Raw genomic sequence first — 27,576 nt, 5'->3', positions numbered from 1 at the left:
TTTAGACTTATAGAGGAGGTGAGACAACACAACTACCGAGCGAGGTGGCGCAGTGGTTAGCACACTGGACTCGCATTCGGGAGGATGACGGTTCAATCCCGTCTCCGGCCATCCTGATTTAGGTTTTCCGTGATTTCCCTAAATCGCTTCAGGCGAATGCCGGGATGGTTCCTTTGAAAGGGCACGGCCGATTTCCTTCCCCATCCTTCCCTCACCCGAGCTTGCACTCCGTCTCTAATGACCTCGTTGTCGATGGGACGTTAAACACTAATCTCCTCCTCCTCCACAACACAACTTTTTGTACGATATACGCGATCCTGATTTGGTGGTAGAATACTTTTGCCCTCGATATACTCTTGATAGAAAGCTGAATTCTCAGAAATACTGTTGTCATTGTGGCGTTCATAATTTCCAATATCAACTACTGTAAAATCGTAGTATGGATCAACGATCGCCAGGAGAACCAACGAAAAGAATTGTTTGTGACAGAAGAACTGGGATCCACTATCCTTCGGGCATTTTAACCTGATACACTTTCCGCCTATGCTTCCAAGGCAGTTCGGAAACCCCCAAAGTTCTAGAAATCCTTCTTCAGATTTCTTCCACATCTATGTTGTAGGAGTAGGTAAATACTTGGGTTGTAGAACAGTCCATATTGCCTGGCTCACTTGTTTCACAATTTCTGAGACTGTTGAACGTCCTAACCGAAAAGAAAAAGCTATGGTCTGGTGGCTGTCGCCTGTAGTCAAGTATGTTGAAAAGATTAAAATAAATTATGCCGATAGAACGAATGGATAAGTTAACGACCAAAGATATGTTTTGTTTAAATTCAATGACAATGTTATGAATACAATGAAACAAAGCAATCTATTAAGTAGAAAGTTCCCTCTAGGGGAACATACGGAACTACATGTTACTATCGTTTGCTGTATTCGTAAACACTGCAGATAAACTTATCACTCCACTCATAACTACGTTGTCGGATAGCATTTTCTTCCGCCGAACATGTCATATGATACAGCAAAACTGAAATGGAATAAATTATATGACTTCTGTTTGAAGAACAGAGGCCACAAGTGGTAAAACGTACCTCAAACAAATGGCTAGTGTGTGCCTTGCATCAACTGGCTTTCTCCAGTTCGTTGCGCACTTCTCGGTGCTACCTTTTTATCAGGCGATGCAGTTCCTCGAAACACTGCCGCGACATACGAAAATATTTGAAGAACCTATCTTCGTCATACTCTAGATCAATACACAGACGATGGTATTCTTCTAAGCTTTCTCTCTTGCTATTACTGTCGTGCACCCAACATCTGCTCTTCTTGGTGCGAGCTACTCATTTCCTCGCACAAAGACAACGCGTCCCGCGTGAAGCTTCCAAATCGTCTAACGCCAAGACAATCGCGCTACGCATGCAAGCTTAATAATGGGGTTCGGCCCTTTCCACAGTGTAACAGCTGACGCATCAAGAGTCGGTGCGGCCGGCCGTTCCCTGTGTGGCGTCCCTGGCCGCTGACTAGCCCGGCCTCCCGCTGCGCCGTCCGTCTCAGCGGCAGGCCAGATTCTGTCTGGCCAGGCCTTTAGTGTCACACTGCCTGCCAGTCTCCGGCCTGCAGCGCCCGCTGTACAGCCGCGCGTGGTGTGTTGGCGCAGGGTGCAGCTGACGGTGGTGTTCTTCGGCGAGGATGGCCTGGCCGAGGCGCGGTCGGCCATGTCTCGCGCGCTGTCGCTCTCACCCCGCGGCGGGCCGCCAGACCAGCTGCGGCTGCTGGCGCTCAACGAGTCCTTCTCCAGGAGCCGCGGGCTGCGCGTCGCCGCCGACAGGGCCGCCGCCGCCCCCGGGGACGCGCTGCTCTTCCTCTGCGACGTCCACCTCGTCTTCAGCGCCAGGTTCCTCGACCGCTGCCGCTGGAACGCCCAGCCGGGCAAGAAGGTACGGCGGGACTCTCGTGGTGCTGCTTGCACCGTACCCGGGAAGCAGCGCCGCAGCCAGCGTACGCGTATTAACCACGTTCACGGTAAATTAAAGTTTTCTTCAGTACTCTGCTGGGTTAAATGGAAATGTCGTGTGGCTACGGCCTCCCGTCGGGTAGACCGTTCGCCTCGTGCAGGTCTTTCGATTTGACGCCACTTCGGCGACCTGCGTGTCGATGGGGATGAAATGATGATGATTAGGACAACACAACACCCAGTCCCTGAGCAGAGAAAATTTCCGACCCAGCCGGGAATCGAACCCGGGCCCTTAGGATTGACAGTCTGTCATGCTGACCACTCAGCTACCGGGGCGGACTCTGCTGGGTTTAACCGTATAGTTTCCAAGATCTGGTGACTGCTAAGGAATGATTAGTTGCGCTTCTTTATTTTTTGTTGTTGACCTTTTCATTTCTTCCTCTTAGAGGATGGGAGAGATGCTGGTTCTCTGTATGTATCTTCTAAGCATTTTTAGCTAATTCGTTTAGGAATTGTTATCCCTGTTCGACACTGCTTATTTGAGGTAAGTTGGAAATCACTTCCTTTTTTTATTTGTAGCCTCGGACATGATCCATAGCCAATCTCCGATACACAAAAGGCCACAAATTATTCTGAGTAACATTTTAGTAAATAAGACATATCCTGAAACTTCCTGGTAGATTAAAACTGTGTGCCGGACCGAGACTCGAATTCGGGACGTTTGCCTTTCGCGGGCAAGAGCTCTACCAACTGAGCTACCCACGCACGACTCACGCCCTGTCCTCACAGCCTTAATTCCGCCAGTACCTCGTCTCCTACCTTCCAAACTTCACAGAAGCTGTCCTGCGAACCTTGCAAATTTCATACTAGCATCAACCCCCAGGCTCTGGCTAAGCCGTGTCTCCGCAATATCCTTTCTTTCAGGAGTGCTAGTTCTGCAAGGTCGCAGGAGAGCTTCTGTGAAGTTTGGAAGGTAGGAGACGAGGTACTGGCGGAAGTAAAACTGTCAGGACGGGGCGTGAGTCGTGCTTGGGTAGCTCAGTTGGTAGAGCACTTGCCCGCGAAAGGCAAAGGTCCCGAATTCGAGTCTCGGTCTGGCACACAGTTTTAATCTGGCAGGAAGTTTCATATCACCGCACACTCCGCTGTAGAGTGAAAATTTCATTCTAAAGACATACCTGTCACACACAGGCACGCACACCCACCCACACCCACCCACACACACACACACACACACACACACATATATATATATATATATATATATATATATATATAACTTATTCAGAATGATCTTTCAATACATAGATATATACAACGTGAACCAGAATTAGACCGAAAAACTTTCAGAGGTAGTAGTAAGAACGAAAACGTGATAAAAAAAATTTGGTAATCATGGGCTCTCAAATAGATATCTTCAGAGTTACGGGCACTTGTTCATCTTTTTTTGTGTGAGACGCATCTGATGAAAGGTATTTCTTTTCTGAGAGGTATTACTATGGACCAAAACAAGAAATAGTGGGCTCTAAAGTGCATAGCTTAAGAGCTATGGGCAATTTTCGTCTTCGCTACTGTGAAAGACATCTTTTATATTCAAAAGATGTTATAACTATTAAGGAACGCATTTTAGATCCCTTGCTTTCTGGACACCTTTTCTGTTGTGTTCTTCCATATTGTCGCCTCTGAAAGTTTTTGGTGGAGTTCTGATTGACATTTAACGACTGAACACATAATGGTTTAACTTATATATTTGATTTAATTTATATAATTACAAATTAATGTAAATATCCTGTCATATGCTTGCCATAGGAGTCATATACACTACTGGCCATTAAAATTGCTACACCACGAAGACGACGTGCTACAGACGCGGAATTTAACCGACAGGAAGAAGATGCTGTGATATGCAAATATTAGCTTATCAGAACATTCACACAAGGTTGGCGCCGGTGGCGACACCTACAACGTGTTGACATGAGGAAAGTTTCCAACCGATTTCTCATACACAAACAGCAGTTGACCAGCGTTACCTGGTGAAACGTTGTTGTGATGCCTCGTGTAAAGAGGAGAAATGCGTACTACCACCTTTCCGACTTTGATAAAGGTCGGATTGTAGTCTATCGCGATTGCTGTTTGCCGTATCGCGACATTGCTGCTCGCGTTCTTCGAGATCCAATGACTGTTACCAGAATATGGAATCGGTAGGTTCCGGAGGGTAATAAGGAACGCCGTGCTGGATCCCAACGGCCTCGTATCACTAGCAGTCGAGATGACAGGCATCTTATCCGCATGCCAGTAACGGATAGTGCAGCCACGTCTCGATCCCTGAGTCAACAAAATGGCTCAAATGGCTCTGAGCACTATGCGACTTAACTTCTGAGGTTATCAGTCGCCTAGAACGTAGAACTAATTAAACCTAACTAACCTAAGGACATCACACACATCCATGCGCTCGGCTCAAGACTGTAGCGCCTAGAACCACTCGGCCACTCGGGCCGGCTCGTGAGTCAACAGATGGGGGCGTTTGCAAGACAACAACCATCTACACGAACAGTTCGGCGACGTTTGCAGCAGCATGGACTATCAGCTCGGAGACCATGGCTGCGGTTACCCTTGCCGCTGCATCACACACAGGAGCGCCTGCGATGGTATAGTCGACGACGAACCTGCGTGCACGAATTGCAAAACGTCATTTTTTCGGATGAATCCAGGTTCTGTTTACAGCATTATGATGGTCGCATCCGTGTTTGGCGACATCGCGGTAAACGCACATTGGAAGCGTGCATACGTTATCGCCATACTGGCGTATCACCCGGCGTGATAGCATGGGGTGCCATTGGTTACACGTCTCGGTCACCTCTTGTTATTATTGACGGCACTTTGAACAGTGGGCGTTACATTTCAGATGTCTTACGACCCGTGGGTCTACCCTTCATTCGATCACTGCGAAACCCTACACTTCAGAAGGATAATGCACGAACGCATGTTCCAGGTCCTATACGGGCCTTTCTAGATATAGAAAATGTTCGACTGCTGCCCTGGCCAGCACATTCTCCAGATCTCTCACCAACTTAAAACGTCTGGTGGCCGAGCAACTGGCTCGTCACAATAGGCCAGTCACTACTCTTGATGAACTGTGGTATCGTGTTGAAGCTGCATGGGCAGCTGTACCTGTACACGCCATCCAAGCTCTGTTTGACTCAATGCGCAGGCGTATCAAGGCCGTTATTACGGCCAGAGGTGGTTGTTCTGCGTACTGATTTCTCAGGATCTATGCAACCAAATTGCTTGAAAATGTAATCACAAAAATGGCTGTGAGCACTATGGGACTTAACTAAGGTTATCAGTCCCCTAGAACTTATAACTACTTAAAGCTAACTAACCTAAGGACATCACACACATCCATGCAGGATTCGAACCTGCGACCGTAGCGGTCGCGCGGTTCCAGACTGTAGCGCCTAGAACCGCTCGGCCACCCTGGCCGGCATGTAATCACATGCCATTTGTAGTATAATATATTTGTCCAATGAATACCCTTTTATCATCTGCATTTCTTCTTGGTGTAGCTGTTTTAATGGCCAGTAGTGTATTAAATACCATTGTGTCAAAGAGGCTTAGGATACCCAGGTTCGATTCCCTGCCATGGTACTAATTTTCGTTCTTCGCTTCAGTCTATATGAATAAAATGACTAAGTGTTGCACGTCCACACCTTATAGTGTGTCGGTCGGAGACTTGCGCGTTCTGTAAAGGAGGATAGGCGGCGATCTATGGCAGTTGAGAATATGTGGGAGATCTAACTGAACAGAAAAATGCTGGTGCAGGTACACGGTTCAACCCACGGTGTTGAACAAGGTGCGCCGCAGCAGAGAATTACAGTGTGTTCTCATACTGACTCAACGAAATGGATCATTGGAAAAGTGTCGGTTGGTCGGATGAATCACGCTTCTTGTAATACCAGCTAGACGATCGTGTCCGAATACGCCATCATACAGGCATTTGGCAGCTCGAAACATGCACAGTGCCACCGACAGCAGTTTTGCGCTATGGGGGACATCAACCTGGTCTTCCATGGACCCTGTGGTGGTAGTCTAAGGCCCCATGACAGCACAGCCGTGCGCTCCGTGACCATTACTGCGGACCACCTGCACCCGTTCACGCCTGACGCCTTCCGTGACCACCGTAGCATCTTTCAGCAGGATAACTACCCACGTCGCACGGTCAGAATCGTGTTACAGTGGTTTCAGGAGCACGACGGGGAACTCACGTTGATGTCTCGGCTATCAAATTCGCCCGATCTGAACACATATGAGACCACATATCAACAGTCCTTAATTCACAGAAACAGCATAACCTGCCAAGGATGTTTCGAATCCGTTTATTTATTTTATTTATTTACTTATTTATTGTTCCGTGGGACCAAATTAAGGAGAAGTCTCCATGGTCATGGAACGAGTCAATACATGAAATTATAACACGATATTAGAAACAGATAAAATGAAATATAAAAAAACATATTAAGGTGACAAGTCGTAAGTTTAAATAAAGAAAATCAGCAATGTAACACTGGAATTTGCTTAATTTTTTAGCTCTTCCAGGAGCTCCTCGACAGAATAGAAGGAGTGAGCCATAAAGAAACTCTTCAGTTTAGACTTAAAAGAGTTTGGGCTACTGCTAAGATTTTTGAGTTCTTGTGGTAGCTTATTGAAAATGAATGCAGCAGAATACTGCACTCCTTTCTGCACAAGAGTCAAGGAAGTGCATTCCACATGCAGATTGGATTTGTGCCTAGTATTAACTGAGTGAAAGCTGCTAACTCTTGGGAGTAGGCTAATATTGCTAACAACAAACGACACTAAAGAAAATATATACTGTGAGGGCAATGTCAGAATTCCCAGACTATTGAATAGGGGTCGACAAGAAGTTCTCGAACTTACACCACATATAGCTCGAACAGCCCGTTTTTGAGCGAAAAATACCCTTTTTGAATCAGAAGAATTACCTCAAAAAATAATACCATACGACATAAGCGTATGAAAATGTGCGAAGTAGACTACTTTTCGTGTTGAAGTCTCACTTATTTCAGATACTGTTCTAATGGTAAATAAAGCAGCATTTTGTTTCTGAACAACATCGTGGACATGGGCTTTCCACAACAGCTTACTATCTATCCGAACGCCTAGGAACTTGAACTGTTCCGTCTCGCTTATAATATGCCCATTCTGTCTGATCAAAATATCGGTTCTTGTTGAATTGTGAGCTAGAAACTGTAAAAACTGAGTCTTACTGTGATTTAGCATCAAATTATTTTCCACAAGCCTCGAACTTATTTCATGAACTACATTATTCGATACTGTTTCAATTTTACACACAAGATCCTTCACTACCAAGCTGGTGTCATCAGCAAACAGAAATATTTTTGAATCACCTGTAATACTAGAAGGCATATCATTTATATAAATAAGAAACAGCAGTGGCCCCAGCATCAACCCTTGGGGAACGCCCCACTTAACAGTGCCCCATTGGGACTGATCATCGCTACCACTCTCAATATTGCGGAGAATTACCTTCTGCTTTCTGTTCTTAAATGTAAGAGGCGAACCAATTGTAAGCTGCTCCCCTTACTCCATAATGGTCCAACTTCTGCAGTAATATTTTGTGGTCAACACATGTTGACACATGTATCTGAAACCTAAAAATATATAAAAACTTAGAGAGCGATCTCACACGCAGTCACTCGCTTATGACGTCACACCAAAGATGACGTGCAGAATCTCAGTATTGTGTTGCAAAGGTGGACCAACACCCTATCAGTCAGGTGGTCATGATGTTTTGGTTCCTCAGTGGATGTAGGTGCACAGTTAGCGGTCTGGCAGGTTGCAGCGCTGTGCCACTAAGCCGGCTGCCCCCTGGTTCACAGGTGTACTACCCGATCGTGTTCAGCCTGTACAACCCGCACGTGGTGTACACCCTGCAGGGCCGGCCGCTGCCCCCGGAGGCCGAGCAGCTCGTCATCTCCAGAGACACCGGCTTCTGGCAGGACGCAGACTTCGCCACCTCCTGCCAGTACAGGTGAGGCGCTAGCAGCCGCTCTCGCACTTTGTCTTATTTCCATCTGGTGTATAACAGCGTAGGGGGACCCACTAGGGCGATGATATCTCGTGTGTTACCTCTGGTAGAAGCCGACCTCGGGGGAGATCAGTTTGGATTCCGTAGAAATGTTGGAACACGTGAGGCAATACTGACCCTACGACTCATCTTAGAAGAAAGATTAAGGAAAGGCAAACCTACGTTTCTAGCATTTGTAGACTTAGAGAAAGCTTTCGACAATGTTGACTGGAATACTATCTTTCAAATTCTGAAGGTGGCAGGGGTAAAATACAGGGAGCGAAAGGCTATTTACAATTTGTACTGAAACCAGATGGCAGTTACAAGAGTCGAGGGGCATGAAAGGGAAGCAGTGGTTGGGAAGGGAGTGAGACAGGGTTGTAGCCTGTCCCTGATGTTATTCAATCTGTATATTGAGCAAGCAGTAAAGGAAACAAAAGAAAAATTCGGAGTAGGTATTAAAATCCATGGAGAAGAAATAAAAACTTTGAGGTTCGCCGATGACCTTGTAATTCTGTCAGAAACAGCAAAGGTCTTGGAAGAGCAGTTGAATGGAATGGATAGTGTCTTGAAAGGAGGATATAAGATGAACATCAACAAAAGCAAAACGAGGCTAATGGAATGTAGTCGAATTAAGTCCAGTGATGCTGAGGGAATTAGATTAGGAAATGAGACACTTAAAGTAGTAAATCAGTTTTGCTATTTAGGGAGCAAAATAACTGATGATGGTCGAAGTAGAGAGGATATAAAATGTAGACCGCCAATGGCAAGGAAAGCGTTTCTGAAGAAGGTAAATTTGTTAATATCAAGTATAGATTTAAGTGTCAGGAAGTCTTTTCTGAAAGTAATTGTATGGAGTGTAGCCATGTATGGAAGTGAAACGTGGACGATAAATAGTTTACACAACAAGGGAATAGAAGCTTTCGATATGTGATGCTTCAGAAAAATGCTGAAGATTAGATGGGTAGATCAGATAACTAATGAGGAGGTGTTGCATAGTATTGGGGAGAAGAGGAGTTTGTTGCACAACTTGACTGGAAGAAGGGATCGGTTGGTAGGACATGTTCTGAGGTATCAAGGTATCACCAATTTAGTACAGGAGGGCAGATGAATACACTAAACAGATACAGAAGGATGTAGGCTGCAGTAGGCACTGGCAGATGAAGAAGCTAGCACAGGATAGAGTAGCATGGAGAGCTGCATCAAACAAGTCTCTGGACTGAAGACCACATCAACAACAAGAACAACCTCTCCGGCGTCTTACCTATCATGTCTTACAAAAGTAGAGTTGTGTGGGGACCTGGACATGAACAGGTAGCATTGAAACCCCATTCTTTCAAAGCACATTACTTGTGAATCTACAGTACAGTACAGCACAGCTGAATGTGACATTGCAGGGAAAGGGGTTGTTTGCTCATGAAATGTGGACACATGTCAAGGCATTTAAAACAAAACTAGGTCTTTTTGCAAGGCAAGCAAATCAAGGCACATTTTGTCATTTCCCTTTACTAGGGAAACAGAAAGTACCTGGAAGTGTTTCAGCTAAGTTAGGGATTATCTGCAGAGTTTAGAGGCTGAGTTTACTACAAGATTTCAGGATTTTAAGAAACTTGAGCCTCAGTTTAATGTTTTATCGTATCCCATCACAGCTGATATTGACACTGCACCACAGGAGTTGCAACTTGAACTGATTGACATGCAGGCAGATCACGCAGTGAAAGAACTGTTTAGTGCTGTAACTTTAGTTGACTTTTATAAATCTTTGTCAGCTGAAAAATTTCCACGTATCAAGAAAATTTGCAGGCAAAATGTTCTCCATATTTGGATCGACGTATTATTGTGAACAAAGTTTTTCTTGCTTGAAAATCAACTGGAGCAAATACCGAAGCTGTTTAACAGACAGTAATTTGCAGGCTGTGATGAGAATATCAACTAGCAGTCTGACTCCTGATTTCAAAAAAATTGTGCAAAATTGTGATAGGATGCATTTGCCCCATTAAACTTGTTTTAAAATTTAATGTACGTGGAGATGATATTAAATTTGCAAAATAAATGAAATTGAACACAACTATCTTATTTGAGGACTTCAGAAGGAAAGAGGTACAAGTGGCTTTAGTCTTATCAAAATTATAAGAAGTATACTTATACCCCTTTGCTTCTGACTCTTGTATTTATATCTAATGATTTTTATGATACCTTTTATGAAATGTAAAGCTAACTAATCAATACAATTTAACGCTTTCACTGCTACACCCGAAATTGCAACTCTGTGTGTGATATGTAATTAGAAATAAAGAAAACTTGCAATTTCATAAACATTCATATATATATATATATATATATATATATATATATATATATATATATATATATATATATACACCATATATATATATATATATATTCCCAAAATATATATATATTCCCAAAATGTTTATGAAAATGCAAGTTTTCTTTATTTCTAATTATATATATATGCCGCCAGTATATATACGGCATTAGAAGTGAAAGGTTTGTAAGGTGCGGCCGTCTGCTAACCTCTGTGTCTATAATGTGGCCCCCGAGCCAAAACAATTGCCCACCCCTGCAGTAGATTGATCGCATTTAGTACTTTGCGGTTTTATATAAACACTGCATAACATCAAGCAAAGCAGCAATAAAATTTTTGTTTATCTATTGCAGTGTAATTATTACAAAAATGTATCTACGATACGAATTTTGAATGCACGTTTAGTTCTCGGTACCTTTATTCGTTATATTAGATGAAATAAATTGTTGTTACTTCCTCAGTTACACTCCTAACTACAAGAAATGTGGTGTAAAATGTTTCTATGGGTGTTGATAAAAACCTGCCGCAGTTTGAGTGGCATTGCATGGATGATGCTCTAGCTAACGGATCCGAAGTCGAAACGTAACTACAATATTCATCCCACTGAAAATTATGGTAATAAACTAGCTTATTATTATTATTCCTCTTTTGCCGTTTCCTGTTTCGCTTCGAGGCCGGCATTGTTGTACGTCGGTTTTCGCAATGTTAGTGACATCGGTGGCCGGAGGTCCTTCCTGCTGTCCCTGGGAAGGAATCTGTGTACACCATGTGTCTGCATCTACTGTAGATCTCGTGTTTAAGTATGGCAACGTTTTCTAAACGTTTGGGTAGCGTTGCATCTGAGGAGGGGCGTGGGTACCAACTCGTTATTTACCTATTTGGATGTGGGAAACCGCCTAACAACCACATCCAGGGTGGCCAGTTCACTAGCCCTCGTCGTTAATCCACGTTTGGTTCGCCTCCCAGCGTCACGGAAGCATGGGCGTTACTGCTCTTGGCTGGCTAATGATTAAACTACACTCCTGGAAATGGAAAAAAGAACACATTGACACCGGTGTGTCAGACCCACCATACTTGCTCCGGACACTGCGAGAGGGCTGTACAAGCAATGATCACACGCACGGCACAGCGGACACACCAGGAACCACGGTGTTGGCCGTCGAATGGCGCTAGCTGCGCAGCATTTGTGCACCGCCGCCGTCAGTGTCAGCCAGTTTGTCGTGGCATACGGAGCTCCATCGCAGTCTTTAACACTGGTAACATGCCGCGACAGCGTGGACGTGAACCGTATGTGCAGTTGACGGACTTTGAGCGAGGGCGTATAGTGGGCATGCGGGAGGCCGGGTGGACGTACCGCCGAATTGCTCAACACGTGGGGCGTGAGGTCTCCACAGTACATCGATGTTGTCGCCAGTGGTCGGCGGAAGGTGCACGTGCCCGTCGACCTGGGACCGGACCGCAGCGACGCACGAATGCACGCCAAGACCGTAGGATCCTACGCAGTGCCGTAGGGGACCGCACCGCTACTTCCCAGCAAATTAGGGACACTGTTGCTCCTGGGGTATCGGCGAGGACCATTCGCAACCGTCTCCATGAAGCTGGGCTACGGTCCCGCACACCGTTAGGCCGTCTTCCGCTCACGCCCCAACATCGTGCAGCCCACCTCCAGTGGTGTCGCGACAGGCGTGAATGGAGGGACGAATGGAGACGTGTCGTCTTCAGCGATGAGAGTCGCTTCTGCCTTGGTGCCAATGATGGTCGTATGCGTGTTTGGCGCCGTGCAGGTGAGCGCCACAATCAGGACTGCATACGACCGAGGCACACAGGGCCAACACCCGGCATCATGGTGTGGGGAGCGATCTCCTACACTGGCCGTACACCACTGGTGATCGTCGAGGGGACACTGAATAGTGCACGGTACATCCAAACCGTCATCGAACCCATCGTTCTACCATTCCTAGACCGGCAAGGGAACTTGCTGTTCCAACAGGACAATGCACGTCCGCATGTATCCCGTGCCACCCAACGTGCTCTAGAAGGTGTAAGTCAACTACCCTGGCCAGCAAGATCTCCGGATCTGTCCCCCATTGAGCATGTTTGGGACTGGATGAAGCGTCGTCTCACGCGGTCTGCACGTCCAGCACGAACGCTGGTCCAACTGAGGCGCCAGGTGGAAATGGCATGGCAAGCCGTTCCACAGGACTACATCCAGCATCTCTACGATCGTCTCCATGGGAGAATAGCAGCCTGCATTGCTGCGAAAGGTGGATATACACTGTACTAGTGCCGACATTGTGCATGCTCTGTTGCCTGTGTCTATGTGCCTGTGGTTCTGTCAGTGTGATCATGTGATGTATCTAACCCCAGGAATGTGTCAATAAAGTTTCCCCTTCCTGGGACAATGAATTCACGGTGTTCTTATTTCAATTTCCAGGAGTGTATTATAGAATAATAAATATAATTTCAAATTCCCCTTTATCTAATTTTATGGAGTCTTGACAACATCCGTAACGTACATCGCTCAAGAATAACATATTTTCAAAGTATGCGGTGAAAATGCTACATTTTCATGTATAGGTTTCCGTAACAACACTCGTAGAACTTGTAGAGGAGAAGCGGTGTTACTAGCTGTAATAGCAATTTGTGTTTTTGTTTCATTTTTATAGTGATGCTTTTATAGAAGGCGATAAAACGCAGTGGTTCATAAAAACAGAAGCCTCTCTCCCAGTGCCTGGGACATCGAACCTGTCAAATTAGCCTGCTACATACAAACAATCTTTAGTATCCCGCTTGGGAGGCGGCGCGTGGGTAAGGAACAGGAAAATGTACTAATATCTCGGTACTGCAGAGACAGTCAAGGCATTTTACTGCCGGATAACATATGCAAACATATTACATAACTTGCAAGGTGGTGCAAAGTTGAAGCGAAGTGTCCTGGCTGTCTGCACCCAATGAAATGCGCTGAAGCAGTCGCGGAGATTGTAGACCTCGACAGCACCGGCTAGAGGGCGCTGTCGTCTGTGTCTCTCGTAGTGCCAACCTAGCAGAGCGGACCTACGTTGTGGCATCGTTGCTATCGATACCACACAATCTTTCGGATAGAATGACGAGCGCTCTACAACTGTCTGTTGATGGCGCTATAGTGTACGGGAAAGATTCATCTTTGGGTGGCTATGGGAGAATAGTGATTCAGCATACAGAAAAGTAAAAACAGATTTCGGTGGAATTAAAAGCAAGGTGGCAATATTAAGAGCGCAGTAGGGATTCCAGTGTAAAACGCAGAGGAGAGAGTGGTTAAGTGACAAAGAGTACATTGACGATATCTGACAACCGGACGGCTATTCATGCTGGTTTATAGGATCTATGAGACTCGAGACGTCACGTCCAACTTCCGGAAAAATTTCACGCACACAATCCCGAAGACATCAACTGCTAGTAAGCACAAGAATTTAACACAATCAACTTAACGGTACAAGCATCCATGTTGCTGACCCGAATAACATACAGATGAATGGAAAAGAAAACCGAAAACCTGTTAGACAACGATCAAAGGGAAACGCACCACAGTGGTGGTTCTAACTTTGTGCGCGATAATGGATAGAAAATGCTTTCGGCAATGTAAAATGGTGCAAGATGTCGGAAATTTAGAGAGAATAATAGTAAGACTTAGGGAAAGGCGGGTAATATGCAACATGGACAAGATCCAAGAGGGAAAAATAAGCATGGATGATAAAGGACAAAATTCTCATAAGAAACACGGTGTAACACAGGATGCAGTCTTTCGCCCCTGTTATTCAATTATATAAAAGAAGCAATGATGGAAAGCAATGTGAAGAAGAATTGCAGGAGTTGAAAAATGTAACTGAAAGCGTAATAAGTAAAGAATATGGATTAAGAGTAAAGCACGGAAAGTCGAAAGTAATGAGGAGCACCAGAAATGAGATTAGCGATGAACTTAATACCAAACTTGTGAATTTAAGGAATACTGTTACCTTCGAAGCAAAACAACATATGACGGGCAAGGTAAGGAGGACATAAAAACAAAGGAGAACAACGCAGATAAAGAATGCATTTCTGTAGTAGTAGCCGAGGTAGATCTTAATTTGAGGAAGGAATTTCTGATAATGTAAGTTTGGAGGGCAGCATTGTAGTAGTGAACCACGGTCAGTGAGAAAACCGGAAAACAAGAGAATCGAAGCGTCTGAGCTGTGGTGCTCCATAAGGACGTTGAAAATTAGGTGGACTGATGAAGGAATGAATGAGATTCTGCATAAAATCACAGAAGAAAGGAACACATAGAAAACACCGGCAAGTAGAAGGGACAAGAAATAGGACATATGTTAGGACGTCAGGGAATAACTTCAGTGGTTCTACAGGAAGCTGTAGAAGATAAAAACTGTGGGGCCAACAGAGAATGAAATATATCGGACCTCTTATCTAACAGAACCCCTATGTTGCCATCGACGGTGAGCATTCATCAGACGAGTGCCCTACGGAAGTGTGATAGGACAAGTTTTCTATACACGGTGAAGCGAAATTCGCGCACTCGGGCTTCGAAGCGCGACTACTCACATGCCAGCGATAATGAAATGTCTCTCACAAAATTTCGTCCGGCGAGTACACCCGGCAGAAAAAGGACGTTACAGAGTGGCAATCTGGCATCACTGTAACCACATGTATGGTAAGTACGTCTTTAGCAAACATTAGTTGTGCTGTACAGTTGGTCCAGTGGAGAGAGTTTTGGATTAGCATGCAGGAAGTCGAGGGTTGCATCCCCGGCTGAGGAATATGTTTTTTATTCGGTTCATGTAGTCCAGGTGTTACGGTATCTGGCATCTTAATCGTCGGCAGAATTGCAGCAGGTCCTCTAGAAAACATTTGCGCTTACATATTACAACCGTAGAAATGGAAGATTGGTCAGCTTTGAAAGAAGCCCTTTCCACGTCGTGGACGTGTATGTATTCTCACCACTTCATCTGTGTTGTTGTTGTGGTCTTCAGTCCTGAGACTGGTTTGATGTAGCTCTCCATGTTACTCTATCCTGTGCAAGCTTCTTCATCTCCCAGTGCGTACTGCAGCCTACATCCTTCTGAATCTGCTTAGTGTATTCATCTCTTGGTCTCCCTCTACGATTTTTACCCTCCACTCTGCCCTCCAATACTAAATTGGTGATCCCTTGATGCCTCAGAACATGTCCTACCAACCGATCCCTTCTTCTAGTCAAGTTGTGCCACAAACTCCTCTTCTCCCCAATTCTATTCAATACCTCCTCAATAGTTATGTGATCTACCCATCTAATCTTCAGCATTCTTCTGTAGCACCACATTTCGAAAGCTTCTATTCTCTTCTTGTCCAAACTATTTATCGTACATGTTTCACTTCCGTACATGGCTACACTCCATACAAATACTTTCAGAAACGACTTCCTGACACTTAAATCTATACTTGATGTTAACAAATTTCTCTTCTTCAGAAACGCTTTCCTTGCCATCGCCAGTCTACATTTTACATCCTCTCTACTTCGACCATCATCAGTTATTTTGCTCCCCAAATAGCAAAACTCCTTTAGTACTTTAAGTGTCTCATTTCCTAATCTAATTCCCTCAGCATCACCCGAATTAATTCGACTACATTCCACTTCATCTGTTACATGCGAATCCTAGTTTCTTTGTACCCTTCCCAATGGTCCCATACATTAGTAGCTACTATTATTATTGCCTCCTTGAGGTCCACTACATTTCATTAGGGCCAGTAGGACTAGCAAAGTGTTTCGATAATAATGTCGAAACTCAGTTACTATTTGTATGTATTATCATCATGGTCCCATTAATTATGCTTTTCAACATTGAGTCTGATAACCGCATGCTGTTCAGTACATATCTCAGTGCATTATTAATATTATTATTATTATCATCATCGACGGGATTGTGGAAACATCGCGTCAACAGTGTATATTAGAGCATTAAATGTCAGAATGAAGTTAGCTAATAAAAAAAGTGCGCCCCAACTCAGGGTCGAACCCTCGACCTCCTGTATGCTAGCCCAAAACTCTATCCAATGCACCAGCTGTACAGCACAACTAATATGAGGTGACAGACTTAGTTACCATACAGGTGGTTACAGTGTTTCCAGATTGCCACTCTTTAACGTCCTTTTTCTGCTGTATGTACTCGCCGGACGAAATTTTGTGAGAGACATTTTTTATCGCTAGCATGTGAGGAGTCGCGCTGCGATGCCCGAGTGCACGAATTTCGCTTCATCCTATATACATGAATGATCTGACAGAAAGGATAAGCAACAGTCTGTGGATTTTTCCTGATGGTGGTGTGGTATATGGCAAGCAGTCGTTGTTGAGTGCCTGTAGGAGGATACAAGACGACTCATACAAAATTTCTAGTTGGTGTCATGACAGGCACGTAGCTCTAAATGTGGGAAAATGTAACTTAATGCGGATGAGTAGCAAAAAACAAACCTGTGATGCTCAGATACAGCATTAGTAATGTGGTGCTTGACCCAGTCACAACGATTTAATGTCTAGGCGTAACGCTGATATGGAATATGAAACGAAATGAGCATGTAAGGATTGTAGCACGGATGGTTCACTGTAAAGGAGACCGAGTATAGGACACTACTATGACCCATTGTTGAGTACTGTTGGAATGTTTGGAATCCGCACCAGGACGAATTAAAGGAAGACATCGAAGCAATTCAGAAGTGGGCTGCTAGATTTGTAACCAGCGCAATACGCAAGTATTACGGAGATACTTCGGGAATTAAAGTGGGACTCACTGGAAGGGACGTTCTTTTCGAGGTGCACTATCGAGAAAAATTAGAAAAGCGGCATTTGAGGCTGACTGCAGAACGATTCTACTGCCGCCAACGTACATTTCGCGTGAGGACCATGAAAATACGAGGGTTGTTTGAAAAGTCCGAGCAAAGTCCGATTGATGGCACCATCGGCGCGTATTGAGGTTATTTTTAGTTAGTAGCATCTTTGGTAAGAAAGCATACCACGTTTCAGCCATATTGGTCTATTTCTCTGTGTTTGGCATTGGTGTGAATCAAGGAAGACGAGTGATTGTCAAAAAATGGACGAACAAGAATTTCGTGTGGTGATTAAACATTACTTTATGAAAGGAAAAACGCCTCAGGAGACTAAAGAGAAGCTTAATAAACATTACGGTGACTCTGCACCTTCGATTATAACAGTTTATAAGTGGTTTCAAAATTTTCGAAGTGGTCATATGGTCACAAGTGATGCTGAACGTTCTGGATGCCCTGTGGAGGTTACGACTCCAGAAATCATTGATAAAATCCGTGATATGGTGAGTTAAGGTGCGTGAGATTGCTAGTGCTGTGGGCATCTCGAATGAACGGGTACATAATATTTTGCGTAAACGTTTGGACATGAGAAAGGTATCCGCAGGACGGGTTCCGCGATTGCTCACGCTTGACCAAAAACGGAATCGTGTGGAGTGTTGCAAGGATGCTTGCAGCTGTTCAGGAAGAATCCGCAGGACTTTAAGCGTCGTTTCGTCATTGTGGCTGAAACGTGGATAGATTACTATAATCCTGAGACCAAACAGCAATCTAAACAATGGGTTACCAAGGGAGAATCTGCACCAAAGAGGAGAAGACCATTCCTTCGGCCGGAAAGGTTATGTGACCGCCTTTTGGTATTCGCAAGGGATAATCCTCATCGACTATCTCGATAAGGGTAAAAATATTACAGGTGAATATTACTCATCGTCATTGGACCGTTTGAAAACCGAGCTGCAAGAAAAACACCGGCGACTGGACTACAAAGAAGTCCTTTTCCATCACGTCCATGCACCAGCACACACCTCAGCAGTTGTGGTCGCAAAATTAACGGGAATAGGATTCCAACTAGTTTCACATCCCCCCTATTCTTCAGACTTGGCTCCCTCGGACTACTATTTGTTCACCAATTTAAAAAAAATGGGTAGCGGGACAAAGATTTTATTCAAACGAGGAGGTGATTGCAGCAATTAATAGCTATTTGCAAACTTGGACAGTTACCATTATTCGGAGGGATCAACAAATTAGAAGAGCGTTGAACGAAATGTAAAAGTCTAAAAGAAGACTACGCCAAAAAATAAAGGAAGGTTTATTCCAAAACCTTACGTAGGTTCTTATTTTTGCACGGACTTTTCAAACGCCCATCGTAAGATCAGAGAGATTAGGAAGTGTACGGAGGCATTCAGACAGTCGTTTATTCCTCGTTGTATTTGCGAGAGGAACAGGAAAGGAAATGACTAGTAGCGGTACAGGGTACCCTCCGCCACGCACCGTACGGTGGCTTACGGAGTACCTATGTAGATGTAGAACAACTGAGGACGCAGGGTGCAAGTTATACTCCGAGAACATGAGATGGCGTAAGAGAGGCTGCATCAAAGCAGTTAGAAGGCCCATGACCCAAAAAGAAAAGTCGAAAAGGATGTTGCAAGATGACTTAGAAAGAATTTCTCTTTGATGTGGCTCGTCCTTATTGTGAGGAAATAAAAATTAATGCCAATATGCAGGAAAAAGAATCTTGCAATGTTACACCACGGTATTATTAGTGTCTTGCTTGGCACACGCAGGTCAATAAAAGGAAGCCAGTACGTAAGGCCGGTTGTAAGAAAGAGGAACTGTAGTCCTGGTTGACTGTGTGAATTGTTAGGAAAGTCCTGCTTTTCTATAAAGGAGACTGAGTGCAGATCAGTTGGTCATTCCATTAGTGAGTAGTGCTCGTTTGTTCTGGATCCACAGCAGACCGGATTAGAGGAAGACATTTGAGGAATTCAGAGACGTTCTGCTAGACCTGTTCCCGGCGGGTTCGATCAACTCTCGAATAATATAGAACTTCTGCGTGAAATCAAATGGGTTTCCATAGAGAGCGTGATACGTTCTTCTCGCGAAGCACTGTTGAGAATGCTTTGAGAACCAGAATTCATGACAGATTGCATAATGGTCCTACTGTCACCATCGTAGAGTTCGCATAAGGACCGCGAAGACGAGATAAGAGAACGCAGCGCTCATGTGGAAGCATACAGGCAGTCAGTTTTCCCGCGCTCCATTTGCGAGTGGTACAGGAGAGCGAATTGTTAACAGTGCTCCAAGCTACCTTCCATTATACACCGTATGGGGTCTTCCGTAGAATGTATGCAGATGTAAATGGCACTAAGTGGCCGATTAATAACCGGGTATCTGTATAAATTTATTTACGTAACCATACTATCCGAGTGCACTAAGGTTGTACACTACTGGCCATTAAAATTGCTACACCACGAAGATGACGTGCTACAGACGCGAAATTTAACCGACAAGAAGAAGATGCTGGGATATAAAATGATTAGCTTTTCAGAGCATTCACACAAGGTTGGCGCCGGTGGCGAAACCTACAACGTGATGACATGAGGAAAGTTTCCAACAGATTTCTCATACACAAACAGCAGTTGACCGGTGTTGCCTCGTGAAACGTTGTTGTGATGCCTCGTGTAAGGAGGGAAAATGTGTACCATCACGATTCCGACTTTGATAAAGGTCGGATTGTAGCCTATCACGATTGCAGTTTATCGTATCGCGACATTGCTGCTCGCGTTGGTCGAGATCCAGTGACTGTTAGCAGGATATGGAATCGGTGGGTTCAGGACGGTAATACGGAACGCCGTGCTGGATCCCAACGGCCTCGTATCACTAGCAGACGAGATGACAGGCATCTTATCCGCATGGCTGTAACGGATCGTGCAGCCACGTCTCGATCCCTGAGTCAACAGATGGGGACATTTGCAAGACAACAACCATCTCCACGAACAGTTCGACGACGTTTGCAGCAGCATGGACTAACAGCTCGGAGACCATGGTTGCGGTTACCCTTGACGCTGCATCACACACAGGAGCACCTGTGATGGTGTACTCAACGACGAACCTGGGTACACGAATGGCAAAACGTAATTTTTTCGGATGAATCCAAGTTCTGTTTACAGCATCATGATGGTAGCATCTGTGTTTGGCGACATCGCGGTGAACGCACATTGGAAGCGTGTATTCGTCATCGCCATACTGGCGTATCACCCGGCGTGATGGTATGGGGTGCTATTGGTTACACGTCTCGGTCACCTCTTGTTCGCACTGACGGCACTTTGAACAGTGGACGTTACATTTCAAATGTGTTACGACCCGTGGCTCTACCCTTCATTCGATACCTGCGAAACCCTACATTTCAGCAGGATAATGCACGACCGCATGTTGCAGGTCCTGTACGGGACTTTCTGGATACAGAAAATGTTCGACTGCTGCCCTGGCCAGCACATTCTCCAGATCTGTCACCAATTGAAAACGTCTGGTCAATGGTGGCGACCAACTGGCTCGTCACAATGCGCCTGTCTCTGCTCTTGATGAACTGCGGTATCGTGTTGAAGCTGCATGGGCAGCTGTACCTGTACACGCCATCCAAGCTCTGTTTGACTCAATGCCCAGGCGTATCAAGGCCGCTATTACGGCCAGAGGCGGTTGTTCTGCGTACTGATTTCTTAGGACCTGTGCACCCAAATTACGTGAAAATTTAATCACATGTCAGTTCTAGTATAATATATTTGTGCAATGAATACCCGTTTATCATCTGCCTTTCTTCTGGGTGTAGAAATTTTAATGGCCAGTAGTGTATTACTCTCACTGAGTTCATTGCATTTACTACGTAATGGACTTTATTATAGATATAAAAAAAAGTAACGGTTGCTGCCGTGAGAAAGCGTCGGCTATGTGATGCTGATGTTGAGGATGAAAATTATAAAACCGAGAATCAGTGAACAAAGTGAAATTCGTTTGGTGAAATCGAGCTTAACTACAACTGGGAACTCAATGATGGTTAGCGGCTGTCACATTCGCCAAGTGTGCCAGTTTGCCAGCGGCAGCATAATGTGTGGATTTGTTACAGACGCGATTGCAGGCAGGGGTATGTTTACAGGTCTGACTTCCTGAAGGCGTCCACCCCGGCGGAGGAGCCACCCGGCTGGGGTGGGGAGGGCGTGTCGCTGTACCGACGCCACGTGCGATCGCCCGCCAAGGTGGTGCGCGCCACGGACCCCGGCATCTTCCGCCTGTGGCACCCCAAGGTGAGCGGCGGCTGTCACTGCTCGCTGACGTCAGCCATATTCATTATGTGCAGCATTCGCTATAGCGTCATGTGGAGCACCAGACATTCAAAATGGAAACTACTGATTGCGGTCTAGAGTGGTATGGAGTCAAGCGAGAGACAAGGTACTTCATGCCGGTAAAAGCCGACTAGGATCGCGATGACGTAGGGAGTCACTATAGTTCAATTCTTTTATCTTGGCGGCTCGCGCATGCCCGCCCAGACGCGGGAGATTGCTGCGTTGCCAGTTGCACACGACGCACGCGCCAATAGAAGCAGCGCCATAGTGTAGCATAGTTCGCAAGCTTACGTGTAGGGGGGAGCGCGCAGTTCATGAAGTAAAGCCACCACGGCCGCATTAACCCTTTCGCTGCTACAAAGACGTGCTCCCTGCATTCCGCGCTGTGGGCGATTTTGTCACTGCACTGCTCGCCTGTGCAGACACATTGTGTTCCGACTGCTATGACACTCTTCATCATTGGATTCCACAAAAGCTATTTGGCTCAAAAATTAGATTTTTACCTATCTTCTTGACTGATACCTTCCCCCCATAAATGACTTAATTTTGTTTTGATGCTCAACGCAGTTGTTATGCAGCATTAAATATAGTAAACCTTTGCACGAAATTTTGAAGAGTTTGCAGAGGTAAAAGTCCATAGAGTATACTTTCCGTATGGTCGATTTTAGTTGCCACAATGTTGAGAATGAAATGTGGTCAAGATACCTATATATTTCATTTAATTGAAGTACCACATAAGTGTCGTATGTAATATTGAGAAATATTCCACCTTTCGTGACTGTAACAAAAGTTTTACTTACACTGGGCACGTTTGGCTTTATTTTAAAGCACTTTAATCAATAAAAGGAAGTAGACAAAATACATTAAACAAAACTGTGGACTTACAAAAACATTAGGACTTGAATATACCGTCTGTCAGTGAAGTGCTCAGAGCTATGTCAAATATAATTTTGTGTGTGGCACACACAAACAGCATTTATTTGATAAAACACTGATGAGCCAACACAAAAGTTGAATATTGTGCTACCGCAGCACAAAACTACGAAAGGTGACTTGGCAATGGAGGACACAAAATACAGTCCTCTTATGATGCTTCAAAAGAGAGAAACGCGTCTGGTCTAAATAAGTCGCTTATTACAGTTGCAGAAGAGGGATATATTTCAATACCATTGGTAAAACTGCGACTGTGGAACAAAAACAAGAAATAGAACATGAATACCATTGTGTATGTGCCATACCTTTCACCGATGGAAGTGCTTTAAAATAAAGCCAAACGCGCCGTGTATATATAAAACTTTTATTACAGTCGCGAAAGGCGGAATATTTCTCAATATTACATACGACACCTATGTGGTACTTAAATTAAATGAGATATTGTTATACAGTAAATATTATATGAAATTTAGGTATCTTGTCCACATTTCATTCTCATCATTGTGGCAACTAAAATCGACCATACCGAAAGTATACGCTATGGGCTTTTACCTCTGCAAACTCTTCAAAATTTCGTGCAATGGTTTACTACATTTAATGCTGCACATCAAAACAAAATTAAGTCATTTATGGGGGGAAGGTATCAGGCAAGAAGACGTGTAAAAATCAATTTTTTTGGCCAAATAGTTTTTGTGAAATCGAATGATAAGTGTGTCAAAGCAGTGGGAACACCATATGTCTGCACAGGCGACAAGTACAGTGATGACAAAATCGCGCACAGCGCGGAATGCGGGGAGCACGTGTCTGCAGCAGCGAAAAAGTTAATGAAGAGGCAAAGCACTAGAAATTTCATTCAAACGAATAAAATTCGTGAAGTAAGGCACTCCAATATTGTTTTTAAATAAAGAAAATATTGAACACCACACAAGGTTTGAACTCATAACCTTTCACTTGGCAGCACAACACCTTAACCGTTCCGCTACCTCAGCTCGTCGAACAGTGTAACTCCGTAAGGACTCTAACACCTCACGCAACTACTTATAAACACTGTTGGTATGACTATGAATTACTCACGCTTCGTCGAAGTACAATAGGAAATAAACAATTACCGCTGTTATTTACTGCGAAAAAGCAGTTCGTGAGATTGAAACAAACACCTTTCCTTGCTATCGCCTGAATTAGGAGTCTTATTGCTTGTTTGGTTTAATTAATTAATAGAATATGAAGCAATTGGTATAAAGAATGCTTTTTCCAAACTTTCTGTAAAAGAAAGTCTGCTATCAAGACATTGCTTTTGTTCTATTACTTTATTTATGACTGAACGTTTCTAAAACAGAAGACACTCGTCCATGCTCTGCACTGCTGTCGAGATCTGGCAACGTCGTTCTCTGTTCATTGGCTGACTGTGTTTTGTGACGTCAGATGCGCAGAACGAACCTAAACTCGGCCGCCAAGATATATGACGCGCACTTGAGACAACCATCCAGATATCTTCATAATATTCCGCAAACACTGATGAGACAAAACGTTATGACCAACCATTCAGTAGTTTGTTGATCCACCTTTGGAGCGAAATACATCAGCGATTTTATGCGGCACGTAGATGCGGCAAGTCCTTCGTTGGTTTCCCGAGACATGTGGCACCAGACGTCTTCGTGCATGTCATACACTTCACGTAAGTTATGGACCGATGGGTTGTGGACGCTGATCAAGCACGCAAGCCTCCCAGATGTGTTGCGTCAGGTACAGATTACGCGAATTCGGTGGGCAAGACATCAACGTGAGTTCACTACCAGTCCTCGCAAACCAGTGTAGCACGATCCTAGCCTTTTGATATGGAGAGTTATCCTCCTGAAATACAGGGTGATTCAAAAAGAATACCACAACTTTAAAAATGTGTATTTAATGAAAGAAACCTTCTGTTATACATCATTACAAAGAGTATTTAAAAAGGTTTTTTTTTCACTCAAAAACAAGTTCAGAGATGTTCAATATGGCCCCCTCCAGACACTCGAGCAATATCAACCCGATACTCCAACTCGTTCCACACTCTCTGTAGCATATCAGGCGTAACAGTTTGGATAGCTGCTGTTATTTCTCATTTCAAATCATCAATGGTGGCTGGGAGAGGTGGCCGAAACACCATATCCTTAACATACCCCCATAAGAAAAAATCGCAGGGGGTAAGATCAGGGCTTCTTGGAGGCCAGTGATGAAGTGCTCTGTCACGGGCTACCTGGCGGCCGATCCATCGCCTCGGGTAGTTGACGTTCAGGTGCTTGAACCAATGTCAGACGATAAGGTTTCATAACTAACCTTTTTCGTAGGACTCTCCGTGCAGTTGATTGTGGAATTTGCAGCTCTCTGCTAGCTCTGCGAGTCGATTTTCCTGGGCTGCGAACAAATGCTTGCTGGATGCATGTACATTTTCATCACTCGTTCTCGGCCGTCCAGAACTTTTCCCTTTGCACAAACACCCATTCTTTGTAAACTGTTTATACCAACGTTTAATACACCACCTATCAGGATGTTTAACACCATACTTCGTTCGAAATGCACGCTGGACAACTGTCGTCGATTCACTTCTGCCGTACTCAATAACACAAAAAGCTTTCTGTTGAGCGGTCGCCATCTTAGCATCAACTGACGCTGACGCCTAGTCAACAGCGCCTCAAGCGAACAAATGTACAACTAAATGAAACTTTATAGCTCCCTTAATTCGCCGACAGATAGTGTTTAGCTCTGCCTTTTGTCGTTGCAGAGTTTTAAATTCCTAAAGTTGTGGTATTCTTTTTGAATCACCCTGTATAATATCGCCGTCAGGGAAGATTGGATTGTTTGGGGGAGAAAACCAAACTGCGAGGTCATCGGTCTCATCGGATTAGGGAAGGACGGGAAGGAAGGCGGCCGTGCTCTTTCAAAGGAACCATCCCGGCATTTGCCTGGAGCGATTTAGGGAAATCACGGAAATCATAAATCAGGATGGCCGGACGCGGGATTGAACCGTCATCCTCCCTTCAGGGAAGACATCAAGCATGAAGGGATGGACGTGGTCCACAGTAATGTTCATGCAGCCCAAAGCTGTTATGCTGCCTTCGATTACTGCCAAACGTCCCTTGGAAGCCCACAATATTGCATTTACAGGAAAGCACCTGCAGTGCAGTGCATGTTTTGATCAACCTGAATGATGGCGTTTCTAGACATGGTTATCCATAATATGTAACAAGAAACGTCATACATCCGACTATGCGACAAGTTCCCATTGATCCACGGTCCACTCTCGATGACTGCATGCCCACTCCAGTAGTAACTGACGATGTCGTTGAAATACCATGGAAAGACGGAGCCGAGGGGGGCGCCTTTTGCTGCATAGGCCGATGCTCAATCACGTGCGCTGAATGGAGTGCTCTGAAACACTTGTGCCTCCCACTGCACTGTACTCTGTCAGACGACAGATTGCCGGCTATATTTCCTTACAGAGCAAGCAAGCCGTCAGCCTACACGTTGTTTAATAAGGTGTGGACGCTCGACTGCTTGTGGCATGAAACTTCCTGGCAGATTAAAACTATGTGCCCGACCGAGACTCGAACTCGGGACCTTTGCTTTTCGCGGGCAAGTGCTCTACCATCTGAGCTACCGAAGCACGACTCACGCCCGGTACTCACAGCTTTACTTCTGCCAGTATCTCGTCTCCTACCTTCCAAACTTTACAGAAGCTGTCCTGCGAACCTTGCAGCGGCAATAAAGATGCTCCTGTAGCGTTTTCGATGGGAAGTGTTTGCCCACCCACAATACAGCCTGTAACTGGATGCCCCTGAGTTTCATATCTGCTCACACGATCTGCTAACTTTGAAGACAACTTCTTGTCACAGTCAACGAGCTGTAGACAAGCGCAGACAATTGGCGCGAAGTACAGGCGGCTGCCTTCTATGACGAGGGTAGTGGAAAGGTGGTACAACGCTAGGTCACATGTGTAAGTCGGAGCGGCGACTATGTAGAGAAGTAGCTGGAAGGTGTAGGTAGCTGTAGCAAATAAAATATTTTTGGTTCTCACGGTGGCTTCCATTTCCGAACGGACCTTACTTTTGGAATAGTCCCCGTAATATGTATAATTGCCCGAGTAAATGTGTACCTCTTTGACTTCCTGAATAAACCTTTTCCTTGAATTTCGAACCACCTTCGTATGTGTAGGTGTCACAAAGACGTTGACATGTTTGCAGGAGTGCAGTCGGCGGCTGCCCGCGGAACAGCTGCGAGCCTGCCTGAGGATGCGCGCCCTCACCGAAGCGTCGCACGCGCAGCTGGGGCTGCTCGCCTTCCGCGACGAGTCGCGTCACGCCTGACGATGGACTACGTCTAGTGGACGAAACGTCGTCTACCTAAGAACGGGCCATCTCACTGAAGCCTTGTATATCCAGCTGGGGCCACTCGTGCTCCAAACCTGATGGTGGACTACCCCTACTACTACGTCAAAATCCTCTTCCCGTGGAAGTGCGCCCTCGCCGAAGCAGAACGTTCGCTGCTCCGGCTGCTTGCCTTCCTCGACTTCACCAATGCTTGACGATGTAGTACGTCCCGCGGCCGAAACTTCACCTGTCTGAAGTCGTGCGACCTTACACACACGACACATGCACGACTGGCCAAATGATGCCTCCCCTGACGATGAAGTCTGCTTTGCAGTATAAATGTTGCCTGTCTCAGGATGTGATCTCTAATCAAAACGTCTTATGTATAGCTGGGGCTGTTCCAAGGTGTCCTACAGCTGACGTTGGACTCACATTTAATCACCGAATCGTCTCCTGCCTTGGGTCGAGTGCCCTCAGCAAAACATCACATCTGCAACTGAAGCAGCTCGAATTATATCATGGGACGTGCCAAAACGTCGGCTGGCTGATGATGCTCACCCACACACACGTGTCACCTTGTGCTTTAAAGTGAGATCCATCCCATGGTCAAAACGTCTCCATAGAGTGGCGGTGATACAGCCGCAGAGCTTCAGACCTGCGAACCAGTGCTACTAAGTAGACTGACAGTGGCTCACCTCACAAACAAGTCTTGAACTGTGTACGAAACTGTGTAGAGTAACAAGGAATAAATATTTT

General features: G+C 45.1%; 1 protein-coding gene across 1 annotated transcript in view; it reads left to right on the top strand.

The window, feature by feature from the left end:
* The window catches only part of LOC124779416 (chondroitin sulfate N-acetylgalactosaminyltransferase 2-like), a 54,813-nt gene extending 27,996 nt beyond the window's left edge, over positions 1–26,817 (top strand). Inside the window, exons 3-6 of the mRNA XM_047253710.1 lie at positions 1,654–1,933; positions 7,869–8,020; positions 21,355–21,502; positions 26,695–26,817. Of these exons, the coding sequence (XP_047109666.1) occupies positions 1,654–1,933; positions 7,869–8,020; positions 21,355–21,502; positions 26,695–26,817 (703 nt within the window). The remainder of the gene's footprint in view (positions 1–1,653; positions 1,934–7,868; positions 8,021–21,354; positions 21,503–26,694) is intronic.
* The last annotated feature ends 759 nt before the right edge of the window (positions 26,818–27,576 follow it).

The sequence above is a fragment of the Schistocerca piceifrons genome, chromosome 1 (assembly GCF_021461385.2).
Source record: "Schistocerca piceifrons isolate TAMUIC-IGC-003096 chromosome 1, iqSchPice1.1, whole genome shotgun sequence".
In the NCBI taxonomy this organism is placed as follows: domain Eukaryota; kingdom Metazoa; phylum Arthropoda; class Insecta; order Orthoptera; family Acrididae; genus Schistocerca; species Schistocerca piceifrons.
This window is presented reverse-complemented; position numbering and strand designations above follow the sequence as displayed.